This window comes from Gopherus flavomarginatus, chromosome 3 (assembly GCF_025201925.1).
Source record: "Gopherus flavomarginatus isolate rGopFla2 chromosome 3, rGopFla2.mat.asm, whole genome shotgun sequence".
NCBI lineage: Eukaryota > Metazoa > Chordata > Testudines > Testudinidae > Gopherus > Gopherus flavomarginatus.
The window spans coordinates 183942342-183955950 of record NC_066619.1 but is presented as its reverse complement, the minus strand read 5'-3'; the positions used below and the strand labels follow the sequence as shown (position 1 = coordinate 183955950).

Sequence of the window (13609 nt, the reverse complement as noted above, 5' to 3'; positions counted from 1 at the left end):
GACCAGAGGACCAATCAGGAAACAAAATACTTTCAAATCTAGGTGGAGGGAAGCATTTGTTTTGTGGGTTTTGGGTTTGTGCGTTGTTCTCTCTGAGTCCTGGACGGGACTAGAGGTGCAACCAGGTTTCTGCCAATCTCCCTGCTACAGTCTCTTATCTATTCAGAATATTGAGTAAGTAAAAAGGCGGTTATAGTCTTTTAACTTGTTTTTCTTTATTTGCAGATGTGTACTTGCTGGAAGTAGCTTAAATTGTGTTTCTGCTGGAGAAAGCTTCTTTCTATTGTCTATAAGCTATAAAAACCCTGTATATTTACCATCTTGATTACAGAGACAATTTTTATGTTTTTCCTTCTTTATTAAAGTTTTCCTCTTTTTTTTTTTTAAATCTAATTGATTTATTTTGGTTATCTTTTGTAAGACTCCAGGGAAGAGAGTCTGCACTCACCAGGGAATTGGTGGGAGAAAGGAAAAGGAGGAGGGAAGAAAAACCTGCTCTCTGCGTTTATCTCTGTATCTCTCTCTGGGGAAGAAGGGAGGGGGAAGATAACATTCCTCTCGGGGTGGTGATTCAAGGAGTTGAATCACGGTGGTCTCCTAGTGTACCCAGGGCGGGAAAGAGCTGGGAGGAAGAAAGGAGGGGGAAGGGAAATGGTTTATTCCCCTTTGTTGTGAGAATCAAGGAATCTGGGTCTTGGGGGTCTCCAGGGAAGGGTTTGGGGGGGACCAGAGGGTATCAGGCCCTGGAATTCCTGATTGGTGGCAGCGCTACAGAATCTAAGCTGGTAATTAAGCTTAGAGGACTTTAGGCTAGTACCCATATCCTGGACGCTAAGGTTCAGAGTTGGGAATTATACTATGACACAAGCCATAAATCCCAATTTAAGTTTGGGGTAATTTGCCCTGGATATGCAAGAGTCTTGGAATTCACACACAGATGTAACCTCTACATCACAATAAATTAGGCATTCTTAATATATCCCTTTCTTGAAAGAGTACTTCCACTAAATTATACATAAGGAACGAAACAGTCTTATTGTGTAGAAAATGGACACTGCCATAATATCACTAGCAAAAACACCAGTTATGTCTAGAATTATAAATCCATTAAATAATATGAACACCCATCTCAAAAAGGATTTTAAAACACCTTGGAATGCATCATTCTTAAGTAACATTTCCAAGGAATATATTTAAAGTTTAATATAATCAAAACACAAAATTTCAGTTCCTTTTCTTTTTGTTGAATTAAGATAATTTTATCACAACAAAGTTTGATAAAAATGTAATAGTTTACAACTTTACATTTCAGTGCAGTGAGGTTTTTAAAGCTTTTGAGAAAGTGATCAAGATGAATTAGTTCAACTAAACATCTCAGGCCAAATTCATCCCAGGGGTGACTTTATAACAATCACAAAAGAATTACACCTGAAATAAATTTGGCCCCTGAAACAATCTATATAAATGTGGCTTTTTGCTTGGAACTAGTATCATCAGCACTGAAGCAGATTTCTATGCATTATGTCCTGCCACCCAAATAACTATTTCATATAGAAACAGTTCTGGTCACAAATGGTGAGCTACTTGAACAAGTTAGTAATATAGAAATTGATCCAGTTTAGATTTTTTCCCCTATTGTCAATTTCTAGACCTAAATAGAAGTAAAATCTTACCTTAGTTTTCAGGTTGACACAGTACATAATTTAAATAAGTACAAAGAGGCAGTTATTACTTTAAAAAAGTTTTATAGGATATTCTGAAAAAGGAAATTAAAGCTGAAACTGAAAGAATATTGTGCAGAATTTGAGCCTGATCCTTCAAGGTTGCAACACCTCCTGCACTGAAAACTGACAACACATCTCAAAGAATTTGACCATAAAAAAATTGAGAGCATGAATTAAAGCTCCAGGATTGCAAGAATACTACAAAAGTGTTTATAAAATTGATACTGTAATGTAAGATGTATAAAATGTTGACATCTAAATTATTAGCCCTCTACTTTTCATAGCTGATCATGAAGAGAATCCTGTCTTTCAGATTAATACAGTATAAAACACCAGACACTATGGTATTGGGGGGCATTTTTCAGGATGTAAATTTGGTCATGATAAATAAGTCATATATTGTACAGCTTTTGAACGAGAAGACTGATAATTCTGGCACGTGTGTTACATCTTTTGCTATTTAGCATTTAACCCAAAATGCAAGATGATGCAACAATTCCAGTATCCTGATCCAAAAGATGGTGAAGTCAATGGAAATACTCACACTGATTTCAAGGGTTAGACCCCTTGTCTATTCTGTCAATACTAGTAAATAGTCAACAAATAAACACAGCTCACTTTCTGTAAGCTGCTTTTTAATTGGAAAACATTTCTAACCCCAGAAGGAACTCAGAGGTTTGCATACAGAATTATGAGTATTTATTGCTCAAACAAACATTAGCAACTTTGTCTAATTTTTCTTAGTGAAAAGTACAGGAACAAACGTTTCTATTTTAAAAAGGTAATAGTGACAATACAGTGCCTTTTAGTAGAACATTTAGAGCAGGGGTGGGCAAACTACAGCCTGGGGCCCACATCCGGCCCTCCAGACATTTTAATCCAGCCCTTGAGCTCCCGCTTGGAAGTGGCATCTTGGGCTTGCCGTGCTCTGGCACTCCAACCAGGGAGTAGGGTCAGCATCTCGCTTCACTCTGCACAGCTCCTGGGAGTAGAGGCACATCCCCCCTCCAGCTCCTATGTGTAAGGGCTGCCAAGGGGCTCCACACGTTGCTCCCACCCCAACCACGCCCCCGACCCCGCAGCTCCCATTGGCTGGGAACTGAAGCTAATGGGAGCTGCAGGGGCGGCACCTGCGGACAGGGCAGCATGCAGAGCCGCCTGGCAGCGCCTCCACATAAGAGCCAGAGGGAGGGACATGTTTCCGGGAGCTGCTTGAGACAAGTGCCACCTGGAGTCTGCCACCCTGACTCCCTCCTGTGCTCCAAACCCCTGCCCTGATCTCCCTCCTGCCCTCTGAACTCCTCAGTCCCACCCCGAAGCATCCTCCTGCACCCCCAATGCCTCATCTCTAGCCCCTCCCCAGAGCCCTCCTGCATCCCAACCCCTTTCCTGGCCCACCATACAATTTCCATACCCACATGTGGCCCTAAGGCCAAAAAGTTTGCCTACCCCTGATTTAGAGCCTGATTCTAACCTTACACGGTTTTTACACTAGCACAGCTCCAGAATTTTGCTCATAAATTTAATCCACCCTTACTTTTGGGTCAGAAAGCTGGCTTTGGCAGGAGTAAGCATTTGGACCTTTTGCCCCACAAGCTTATTTAAATGATCATCTCTATGAATTCACAAAGTACTTTAAATAAACAGCTGCCAAGATCAATAGTTAAAGCACAGGTGGAGTATTTTCTCTGTATAACAGAAATAAACAGTGACTACCTATATTGCACTTTTGATCTTCAAAGCACTTTTTCAAACATTAAGGGCTAAATCATGCACCAGGGAGCTGGGGGAAGTGTTGGGAAACTTTTTGCTTATCTTACTCAAGAAGCAGCACCCCCACAGCATCCAAGAAAATGCTAGGGAAACTCACTGACCACATCCAGAGTGTGGTCCCCTACCTCAGAGGCCACATCTAGTTGGCAGGCAAGTATGCTGACGTAGATAGTAGCTCTGCTTGGAGGATTAGCAAAGCATGTTCTATGGCACATGTTCTCTCATTCTTAGCCAGTTCTAAGGAGATTTGTGTCGGGAAGCTGAATTCCAGTAAAGGAGAATTCATCGGGTGGCATCTCTACTCCAGTGCCATACCAGAAAGTATAGATGACTTTGTCCTTAGCCATTAACTACCTCACATAATTGTGTGGTGAAATTATGAAAATATTCATTACACAGTAAGTCTTAACACAATACATATATTTTCTTTCCTTTAGGAGGGTTGCTGTGCTATCTTTCTTCAGAGCAAATTGCATCCCAGGGCTGGGAAGAATTTTTAGGTTGATTATAACAAAAACACCACATACAGTGGGAATGGCTAGGGTTAACAACTGGAAACAGTTAAAAACCAAACTATGCAACAGACCAATGGGAACTTAAGTAACTTAATGGGTGGGTCTTTACAGTGAATAATTTTGAGGGAAAAGAACGAGTACTTGTGGTATCTTAGAGACTAACAAATTTATTTGAGCATAAGCTTTCATGGGTTAAAACCCACTTCATCAGATGCATACAGGAAAATATATATAATATTTCTACTGTATTTTCCACTGCATGCATCCGGTGAAGTGGATTTTAACCCACAAAAGCTTAAATAAATTTGTTAGTCTGAGCATAAGGTGCCACAAGTACTCTTTGTTCTTTTTGCTGATACAGACTAACACAGCTACCACTCTGAAACCTGAATTTTGGGGGAATAACTTGTGTGAAGAGAGTGATGTGACTGGATGTCTAGGGCCAGATTTTCTGGAATGTCCAGAACCCACGATTGGGACTAAATTTAAAAACAAACAAACAAAAAAAAACTAATTTAGGTACCTAATTTAAGTGGTCAGATTATCAAAAGTGCTCAGCATCCAACAGATTCCACTGAGAAAAACAAGAGCTTCTGGGTGCACAGCGCTTTTGAGAAAAAAAAAAAAATCTAACCATTAATTTAAGTGCCCAAATGAGACATGCTGGCTACTGAACCCCTGAAAGGTCTGGCTCAGGATCAGTATGGGTTTCAGTTCATTTTCAGGTCCTGTTTGATTATCCTAGGCTCAGCATAACGGATCGTGTTTCTACCTTCCAGATTATTTAATTGGGACACTACAAAAGGTTGTGATCATTTTAATTCATTATTTTCAAATTATTTCTTGCTTTATTTATTTGTATATTTTAATTCATTAGATAACAGTTTGGGATCATAACATTTTAAAACCATATTTTAACATTATGTAATTATTTCTAGAATAAAGGACTGTCAGAGTATATAGGCTTGTAAGTCTTCAGAGGAAAGCAACAGGAGTTCATGAACAAAGTAGGCTGGAAGACCTTTCGCCCTGATCAGTGAGGGACAAAGCTGTCTCAGAGAAGGTCCTAGAAAGTCTCGAGGAGACTGAGAAAGATTACTGGAAAATGTAGTCCTTCCAGGAAGCCATGCTATGCTCCTGGCCTGAGGCAAAGCAGAATGGAAGTTATGGAATTATATCAACTCCGGCTATTTCCAAGTGAGAGAAAGACTGAGAAGGAAACAAGCTGTGCTACTGGATGTCTCCTGAAATGGACAAGTGAACTACTTTTTGTTTGTATTAAAATGACTACTGAGCAGACACCTATGAGGATGTTCTAAAACACTTTCTAAATTGACTAGATACTTTGTGCTGCCTTGTTCAGCCAGAACTCATGCAGCTTGCAAAGAACTTCTTGTAAAAAATAAACTCCACAGGTGTGACTTGTCTTCTGTTTGGCTTGCCACATACATTTCAGAAAACAGACACTAGGGCAGGGATCCCTAACGCAGTGCCTGTGGGCACCATGGCGCCCGCAGGGGAATCTAAATGCGCCCATATCCTGGCCAGCAGTTGAGGATCCACCAAATGCTGCCGAAGTTCTGCAGTATTTCAGCAGTGATGCCTCTGGATGACGCCTCTTGCCACCGACAAGCAGCATCATCCAGAGGCGTTGCCGCCAAATTTCGGCGGCATTTCGGCAGATGCTTGACTACCGCCACAGTCCTTCATCTGGCGCCCGCCAGATGAAAAAGGTTGGGGACCACTGCACTAGGGTGTGTCAGAAGATATACTGCCATTTCTTCACTCAATTCATGAGATGGCGATATCCACCATGATAAATGTATTGTCCTATTTTATAGCTATGTGAATCTTAAGACCTCAGTCATCTAGCATACAGGATTTTTACTTGCTATTTCTTCTTTCCATTAAATATACATTTAAGAGTTCATGTAAGCACACAACAAATGCAAAAAACAATCAAGTCCCACACAGGGAACAGGATATATATTTTGGACACATGCTCCTTAGTGCTAAAGACATATCAGGGAAAAAGTCACACATGGCTGTGATACATGGAGGTGGGGGAAGAGGGAGAGTAGCTCCCTTTGATAGATACCCAGCCAGCCAGTTAGTTGTAAAACCCCTCGTGGTCTGTTCTCTTCTTGCTTTACCTGTAAAGGGTTAACAAGCCCAAAGGTAAAAGAAAAGGAGTGGGCACCTGACCAAAAGAGCCAATGGGAAGGTAGAACTTTTTAAAATTGGGAAAGAAACTTTCCCTGTATCTGTTCTTTGGGCTGTAGGGACGGAGCAGCAATGCTGTATAAGGCTTGAACCGGGTATGAAAATTCATCTTTTATACCTAGAAGAAATTATTTGGATAGGGAATGTTTAAACAATTAGGTTTATTTTTTTTTATTTTGGTTTGTGGATTGCCTCTGTGCTAACCCCAGATGCTTTTGTTGCTTGTAACCTTTAAGCTGAATCCCCAAGAAAGTTATTTTGGGTGCTTGGTTTTTGTAACTGCTCTTTTAAAATCTAGCAAAAGCCTAAGTTCCAGATGTAATTTTTTCCTTTGTTTTTAATAAAACTTATGTTTAAGAACAGGATTGGATTTTTGGTATTCTAAGAGTTTTGTGCATGTTTAATTAGCTGGTAGCCACAGCTAATTTTCTTTGTTTTCTTTCTCAGCTCTTTCCTGGAGGGGCAGGGGGTGAAAGGGCTTGAGGGTACTGCATGGGGAGGAATTCCCAAGTGCTCCTTCCTGGGTTCAAAGGAGTTTGGGTTTTTTTTGCATTTGGGAGGTGGCAGCATTTACCAAGCCAAGCTCAGAGACATAGATGTCAACTTTCTCCTGCCCCAGTGGGTGCTCATGCCCCCCTGTTCCTTTCCCTGCCCCTACCCTGACTCCACTCTTTCCCTGCCCGGCCCCACCCCCATTCCAACCCCATCCCCGAAGTCCCCCCCCAACTCCACCCCCTCCTACCCCACCCCATTGGATCCCTTCCCCAAATCCCCACCCCAGCCCCACCTCTTCCCCCAGTGCACCGTGTTTCCCCTCCTCCCTCTCCCTCCATGCCCCACGAATCAGCTGTTTTGAAGCGCAAGCGCTGGGAGGGAGGAGGAGAAGCATGACACAGCGCAGCGTTCGCGGCAGAGACAAGCTAGAAGGGAGGGGGCAGGGCGGGGAGCTGCCGGTGGGTGCTTAGCACCTTCTTCCATGGGTGCTCCACCCCTGGAGCACCCACAGAGTCGACACCTATGGTCAGAGAGAAGTTGTAACCCTGGGAGTGTAATACCAGCCTCGAGTGGCAAGTATTAATTTCTTAAATCGTTGCAGGCCCCCACTTCTGCACTCGGAATGACAGAGTGGGGATTCAGCCTTGGACAACTAAATAAGACACTGTTTTACACTATTATATTTTGGACACAGATCTAACCAGATACAGGTCTTCACACCCTCTAAAATCAGAACTTCCTTTGAAAGCAGAAATGAACCAGTGTTCATCCAATACAACTTTAGGCAATTAAATCTTGAAAAGAACAATTACCAAAATAATCTCTTAAATTTTCCTTGAATCAATGTCTTTGAACATTTAGGTCAATTTCTCTGCTGGAATAATTCCATCAATTTCCCCTGACTGCATTTCTCATAGAAACTAATGTTTAAGAGAGAGAAAGTCAGGCATCATAAGGTAAAACTGCATCACTTAATTTAGATATACTTTTCTTTATAACATTTTCAGTCTTATGCCTCTTAGGAAGGTGTCCAAGACTTGTCTTTTATTTATTGCTTGTTGTTTCAGTATGACCTTCCAAGCATACCAAAACTAACCTTTTCTTAGGCCCCTCAAGTTACTGGCAGTAGCAGAAATGTGGGAGTGGAGAGGGGGAAGGGCCAGACTTTAAAGGAAACATACCTGTAAGCCCTCCCTGGATATGGTTTGGAATAGAAAAGTATCCTACTCACTGGTGCCACAGCCTACCATGGAGGAGGTTGATAAAGGGAGTAGAGGCAATCAAAGAGTACTGGGATTAGGAAGAAGGCAGTAGGGTGGAGTCAGGAGAAAGGGAAGAGAGAATGGTGAGCTAAAAGGCGAGAGTGTGAGAGGGAAGAAGAGGAGGGAAAGAAAAACGGCAGCATAGGAATAGGAGCGCAATCGGGTGAAACTGAAGATGCAGAGAGGTTGCAGAATCAGGAAAGAGAGTGCTTGCCTCACAGACTCATACTTCAGCCATGAATCCAAACTTTGCATCAGATTTCAAAGATACTCTCCCAGCAATCCATGAAGTGATAAGATGTGCATTATGAATGAATTATTCTTTTCCTACAAGAATGCCCACATTTCCCAATATTTCCACTTGTTCCCAAACGTACCCTGCTCCAGGCGTCTATGTAAATTATTTTTAAAAGGACAGAAAGCATGAGTGTCATTACGGTTATATTATGATGTAAGCATACATTTCCTTATGAAAACTGAAATATTAGAAAAAGCAAATTCTTCTGGTATCCCGAGTATTTAAATGGGATTTTTCAGTCAAATTTTAAAAAAACAGTTAGGCTGCTAGGTCCATATTTAGACACCAAAACAAATGTCCCGATTTTCAGTACAGGGCATCCAGAGGGTCAGTGACATGTCTGGAGAAACAAAAAAAACAAAACAACAAAAAACCAGGCACAGGCCCCTTATCTCTATATAAATTTAATACCTTACTTTAGGCATTCCGTGTGCCAAGGTTTATGGTATTTTTATCATTTGTATCATATTTTACACTACTCCACACATATTTGTATTATATTTTCCTTTTTCAAGGGCCATCCTAGAAATCTACAAGAAAAAAGTGAATGTACAAGGCACACCACGCAGTAATACAGCTATTGGCTGTCTCCAACCCACTCCCAATATGCTCAGGTCAGCTGTCAGGCTCCTGCACTGTTCTCCGGGAATTTAAAAGGAGGTATTGGCAAATATCTTCCAGAATTTAGAAACTTAAGTTGGAAGAAAATATTAAAGGGTTTCCAGGTGTAGTGTGTGTAGGTTAGCAGGCTAAATTCAAATATGAATACTTGAAGTGTAAGCCTTCGAGGTCTACAAGTTCATTGGAAAAGATGTAGGACACCAGTGTAAAAGTCATTGTCCCTCTCTCTGCCCTACTCTCCTTTTTCTCTTTGTAGGTCTTCTCTTTCTGTATTTGTCTCCCCATTTGCTTTTTGTCTTCCTCCTCATCTTCTGTCTCCCTTCTATGTCACTTGCATTTCAGAATCAGGCCAGCAGCAGATGAAAAATAGGGCAATAACCCTAGTCAATTTTATGCCACAATTACCTCTTTGTGGAAAGAGCCTGTTTGAGTAGGATCTTATTTTGTCTGCAGCTGGTGCCAATGGTCTCAGAGCAGTTCCTTGTCTAGTCAAGGTTCATAACGTGCATAGTACAAATCTAGCAGTACACTAATCAGGAAGCGTGGTATGGCTGTTACCCTATGACAGGAGACTAAGACTGCACAGTAATTCTGCCATGCATAACTGATTTGAAGGAAATAATCCACCAGCAGCTCTTCAGTTGAGAGACAGGTTAATGTATTGTCACTGGATTGGCAAGTACTATACACAGACTATTCAATACTTTGAAAAGTTTTGTGGCTTTTGGTCTAAATAGACAAAAGGCTACATTAGCAATAAGGATCCATCCACACAATTCCATGTTGGACAACAAGACTCTTGCAGTGCAAGGTGTCTGATTGCCTATTCTTGCTAACTGAGGATCAGACCATTCTGGTATATGTACTGTGATCCCCTTTCAAAATAAAGGAAGTGAATTGGCCCCCATTCCTGCCCTGAGGAGGAGGGCACTGGGAGAGGTATTACCACTTCCATAAGAATGCTGTCTGGGATATAGTTTAAGTTTTGTAATATTCAAAGTATTTTACACTTGCTTTTACTGTCCTTTGATCCAAGCTGATCATACATGAAAATGAAAACTTTTACAAACATGTGCCACACTCTTTTCCTTCTTGTTTAAGATATGAGCTTGCTTGCATTAACAGAACCATAACTCTGCATTGTCCATTAATAATAAAGCTGACTGATGAGTACAGATAATAAATACTTTAAGTATTTCATGTTACTAGCTTTAAACTTAACACTTGAAGTAGGCAAGTGTCATTCTATCCATTTTAGAGATGGGGAAAGACAGGTAGAGAACTTGTATATGCAAGAACATCTTATTGTGCTTGAATAGGATTAGGATCACTAAAGTTAGACAAAATATTGACTACAGTTTGCAGTTGGTGTAGCCCAGGATGAGATGCCCTGTCAGCTAGCTACGGTTAAACCGCCACATTTGAGAATTAAGCTAGTCTACATTGACTGCAAAGTCATGGTCATGACAGTGTCATTGACTCAAATGTTCCCAATCCTGTTCAAACACAGTAAGAGTCTCTAACGTGAAGAAGCCCAGCGGTGAAGTGATTTACCCAAGGTCACACAGCAGGTCTGTGACCAAAGTAGGAGTGAACTCAGGTCTTCATATTCACACACACACACACACACACACACACACACACACACACGATCTGGAGGTAACAGGAATAGATTTGAGACCTAGGGTGAAATAGGGGGTTGCCATTGTTTTCAATGAGTTTGGGCTATGCAGGTTTGAGGGGGGAGTGCCGGGAGGGCATCACTGGGAGTGGGCATGTGCCATGAACGGTGTATGGGTGGGAGGGCGCAGCAGGTAGCCCCTGGGGACCGGGCAGGGGTGCAGAGGGCGGGGAAGAGGCTGGTACTCACTGTGCGGGTCGCTCTTCTCCCGGACTCCGTCCACTCTGCCGTCCGGGTTGATCCTCAGGAAGAAGCCCCCGTTTTTGCAGTACAGCCGCTTGGGGTCCTTGAAGTGCCCCGGGGGGAAGGTGCCGCTGCCCCCGTCGTCGGGCAGCGCGGGCAGGGTGGTGATGCTGCCCGCAGCCATCCGCCCCGCTGCGGGGCCCCGGGCCGGGGAGCCCCCCTGGTGCCCGGCCCCCCGGCCGCGGCCGCCCACCAGCCCCTGCCGGCTTCTCGCCCTGCCGCGGCCGCCCAGCCTCACCTCCTGCCGGCTTCGCCCTCTGCCGCGGCCGCCCAGCCTCGCCCCTGCCGGCTGGGGCCCGGCCCCTCCTCTCCGACGGGGCAGCGCAGTGCCCGGCTCCCCGGCCCCTCACCGCCTCCGCGCGGGGAGCGGGTGCCTGCTGGAGCTGCGCAACGCCCGGGCTCCGGGAGCCCGTCACCCTACCCGGCCCCGAGCACCAGCGCACAGCGCAGCCTCCCGGCGATGCTGCGGGGAGCGAGCGCCGCCCCGCGCCCCCGGCCGCCTCTGGGACTCTGCCGCTGCGGAGGGGCGCAGGCAGGGGGGAGCGCAGCTAGTAGCGACTTGTTTGTTCGCATCAGCCTCCCGCTGCTGCTCCTCCCCCTGCCCTTAGCCGGTGCCTCTCTGGGCCGGTCCCCGCGGGCAGGGGAGGCTGCTGCTGCTGCTCCTGCTGGAGAAACTCGCTGGTTCCCTCCCATCCACCGTCCCGTAACCCTGCCCGGCCCTGCCTCCCCTGGCCGCACAGCCAGCCGCCCGTCCTCCGCCCTGCTCCCTCCTAGCCCGCCAGGGAGTGCGCGCGGAAAGTACCCTTCCCAAATCGCTCTGCAGCCTGGGCAGCGGCAGCAGCGGCGTGGTTGCAAAAACAAGGGCGCGGAAAGAGCAAGCCAGGGGGAGCAGGCACCGCGGAAAGTGTGCGAGACCCAACTTGGTTCCAAGGGCTATTAGGCCAGGATAGAGACATTTAGTTGCGCACTGAACTTTTTTAGTGGCAATAACAACCAGCTAGTCTTTTGGCATTTTATCTTCTGAAGCGTGGTTTGTAGAACACAGGTTGAGAAGGGGTAGCACCATTATACAGAGTAGTGGTATTTTGTTAGAGCAATGAAAACACAACATAAAAAGATGGAGTAGCAAGCCTTACAAGAACTAGAAGTCGACATACAGAACCAAGGAAAAATACAAGCTAGTCCTACCCCCTGACTTATCTGATCAGATGTGAACAGAAGCAACGAACCAAGAAACCAACATTTACTACCCCAGTGCAATTGGACTCCGATTACTGTACACAAGGCAGTCCCTTAAAAACAGCGCAGACACAAAGTCTTCATAGGGATGGAGCTGTATTGTGGACAGATTACATAAAGTTACTTTGTAAAAACACATTCAGTTTGAAGTGTAAACACTTGTGACGTGGGTAAACACAATTCTACCCAATTAAAAGATGAAAAAAGGTGAGGCAGAGAGAGATTAAATCGTTTGTCAAAGTCACCTAGGAAGTCTGTGGCAAAGCCAGGAAAGCCACTCCTCATGATTTAGTCAGAAAAATATCCTTGGCACCTATTGATTACAGAAGATAATGCAGTATTTTTATTGAACCCACAAGCATTTTAATATATTACAAAAAGCTTTGAGGGCCTGAATGAGTCGATAAGAATATACTCGCTACTGCAAAGCCCATTTAACCCTTTCTTCTAGGCTATGAAAAATATTTAAATCAAGCCTTCAGAAGCTTTTGGTTTGTCTATTAACTCATGCACATCATGGTGCTGAGAGGTATTAGTATGCAAGCCTATCAAAGAAAAGTTAGATCATGTTCAGTTAATTTGTATGAATTTTTTTAAATTAAATTGGATCATTCAATAGCACACAAGCTTGCACTGTAGATCATTTCAGCAAAAAAACCTCAGGAAAAAGTGTTACAATATGCAATTTAAGGGCTGTATCATTCCATCTGTTAAGCAGAACACCACTTTAAGAACTGATAGACTATAGAGGCCATATTGTGCCAACAAATATATTTCAGTAATAAAATTTAAAAAATCATCATGTGTTAAATCAATTTTCATTTATGTGTATTTATATATTTAATAGAATTGCTCTAAAGTATTTATACTCCTGCTCATCACTACAAAGCCAAACATTTTCAAGTTCTGTGATAGGGCAAAAGTTCAAGTTTGTGAACTTCAGAAGAGTACAGATACTTTGGTTCCAGTTAGAAAAAGTCTTGATAGGTTGGTGAAGTTGGGGCACCATGTAGCACAGCAGTTCTCAAAAACTTCTGCAACTCAAGAACCCCCCTTTTGATTTAAAAAATTGTGCAGACGCCAAAAGTCTTGCTCAGCCCCAGGACCTGCCCCCACCCCACTTCTTGCCCCCACTCTATCCCTGCCCCTCCTCTTCCCACTCCCTCCCACATGCACACCTTATCCCTGCTCTTCCACAACCCTCCCAGTGCCTCCTACACACCACTCAGCTATTCTGGGACATGCAGGAGGCACAGGGTGAGAGGGGGAGGAGTGGATTAGCAGGGCTGGCAGCCCCAGATATGACTCATGGGCCTCCTGGAGCATCCTCATGGACCCCCAAATGTCTGTGGACCCCAGCTTGAGAAACCCACTGCAGTATGTGTGTTGATTCTTGGTGTTGTGTTTTTTCCCCAGAGGTGTGCGGCAAAACCTCCAGACAGTTCCACTGTTTGATGATCAATACCCCTCCCCACCCCACAACACACCTCCAAGATCCCTGGGTCCTACACATGCCTATCACACATGCTGTACCT

General features: G+C 44.0%; 1 protein-coding gene across 1 annotated transcript in view; it reads right to left on the bottom strand.

Annotated features, from left to right (window-relative positions):
• Positions 1–13609, bottom strand: part of FGF2 (fibroblast growth factor 2) — a 93255-nt gene that overhangs the window by 67912 nt on the left and 11734 nt on the right. Inside the window, exon 2 of the mRNA XM_050945488.1 lies at positions 10782–11124. Within this exon, the coding sequence (XP_050801445.1) occupies positions 10782–11124 (343 nt within the window). The remainder of the gene's footprint in view (positions 1–10781; positions 11125–13609) is intronic.